Below are 1908 nucleotides of genomic sequence, written 5' to 3' on the forward strand. Positions count from 1 at the left end.
GGGGTTGTGGGCGAGTGGGGAGCGGGAGATGAGTAGCATTCGGTGGAATTTGCAGAGAAGCGAGGGCGGGGGAAGGCGAGGCGTGTGTGTGTGTGTGTGTGGTGTGTGTGTGTATGCATGCTGTGTGCCCCGCACACCTTGCGCCCGCCTGGCCTCCCCAGCCCGCCGCCCCCACACACACCGCACACCCCCTCGGCCCGCCAGCCGCCGACCCCGCTGAGCACCTCGCCTCCTCGGCCCGCTGCCACCAACCGGCCCCGGCACACACCCGGCACCCGCCTCACCTGCTCGCCCCGCCACACACCCCGCCCACCTTCCTCACCTCGTCGGCCCGCACGATGTAGGAGACGTCTTTGATGAAGAGCTCCTTGGCCTTGACGGCGTTGAGCAGGTAGGAGGCCCACTGCTCGCGCGGGTCGTACAGGTCGGATACCTGCGGTGCCATGATGTGGTACCATGCGGCGGTGCCGCCAGGCAGCGAGATTTCACGACGGCGGGCGGCAACGGGGGCGGGGGAAGCGGGCCGCTGGCGGTGCACACTCAAAGCGCAGCGCAGCACAGCACATCAAAGCACAGCCCATGGGCAGCGCAGCGCAGCGTGGCGCAGCGCAGCACAGCATGGCGCAGCACAGCGCCCACACACACACGCGCCCACCTGCAGCACGTCCTCCGCCGCCTCGTACCCCTCCTCGGTCAGCAACACGTTGCGCTGCTTCTCGTCCACCGTGTAGTGCACGTCGCGGGCCAGCGCCGAGGCGATCTTGGCGGCCTGCGGGCGGTGGAGGGCGGGTGGAGGGCGGGTGGAGGTCGGGGGGAGGCAGGGGTGGAGTGGGAAGAAGGGGGTGGTGGCTGGGGCAGGGCAACGGGTCAGCAGTCCGGCCGATCTCGCGACGGCCCTTGAAAACAATGAGAGGCCGAATGGCGTGCTGCCTCACCCCGCGTGCGCACACACTCTTAACACTCACGCACACACACCCATACACACACACACCCTCTTCTCTCTCTCTCTCTCTAAACCCCCACACACAGCCACACACACAGCCACACACCTTGTAATACTTCTCCGACGGCTTGTCGGCGGTGCCGGAGATGATGAGCGGGGTGCGGGCCTCGTCGATGAGGATGGAATCCACCTGCGGGTGCGGGTGTGGGGCGGCGTGAGTGTGCGTGTTTAAAGGGAGTGCGTGTGCGGGTGCCGGTGCGGGCGTGGAGCTGTGTGTGTGTGTGCGAGCGTGGCAAGAGGGCAGGCTTGTGTGCTTGTGGGCCACAGCACGGGTGCTCCCGGCCGGCCTGCCCCCAGCAGCCTCGCACATCCCGTGGGCCGCCCTGCCGGCGCGCCCCAGCCGCCGCCGACAGCCACCAATGCGGATGCCGCGCGCCACATAGGCACACACAGGCACACACAGCGGCACACACAGCCGCACCCACCTCATCAATCACGCAGAAGTTGAAGGGTCGCAGCACCAGCTCCTCCTTGTCCTGCGGCGGAGGAAAAAGGAGGCAGGCGATGAGGTGGCTGTTTCCTCTCGTTTTGTTGAGGGGGCTGCTTTCATTTGACGAGGAGGCGGCTGTGTTCTTTTGGTTTGTTGAGGGGGCTGGAGTGAGGCAGTCGCAGCAGCAGCAGGGGATGCGGCGTGCCCACAAGCCGGCGGCCAGGCTGGATGGGTGATACTCCAGCTGCCCCGCCCCGCCCGCCCGCTGAGCTGGCAGCCGCCCCGCCCGCTGCCCAGCTGGCATACCGCCCGCCCCCTGCCCAGCTGGCGCCCCCACCTGCGCCAGGTTGTCGCGCAGGTAGTCAAACCCCAGCTCGCTGTTGGTTACGTACGTGACGTCGGCGGCGTACGCCGCGCGCCGCTGCTTCTCGTTCAGGCCCTGTAGGGGGGTGGGGGTGGGGTGTGCCTGTGTGTG

The 1908-nt window shown here is 67.9% G+C and overlaps 1 protein-coding gene across 1 annotated transcript in view; it reads right to left on the reverse strand.

Moving 5' to 3' along the window:
* CHLNCDRAFT_26946 (hypothetical protein) overlaps positions 1-1908 on the reverse strand; it is a gene marked incomplete at both ends in the record, with an annotated part of 4433 nt that overhangs the window by 1156 nt on the left and 1369 nt on the right. The window contains 5 exons of the mRNA XM_005844321.1: positions 323-433; positions 656-769; positions 1050-1133; positions 1429-1479; positions 1771-1899. Of these exons, the coding sequence (XP_005844383.1) occupies positions 323-433; positions 656-769; positions 1050-1133; positions 1429-1479; positions 1771-1899 (489 nt within the window). The remainder of the gene's footprint in view (positions 1-322; positions 434-655; positions 770-1049; positions 1134-1428; positions 1480-1770; positions 1900-1908) is intronic.

This window comes from Chlorella variabilis (genome assembly GCF_000147415.1).
Source record: "Chlorella variabilis unplaced genomic scaffold CHLNCscaffold_23, whole genome shotgun sequence".
NCBI lineage: Eukaryota > Viridiplantae > Chlorophyta > Trebouxiophyceae > Chlorellales > Chlorellaceae > Chlorella > Chlorella variabilis.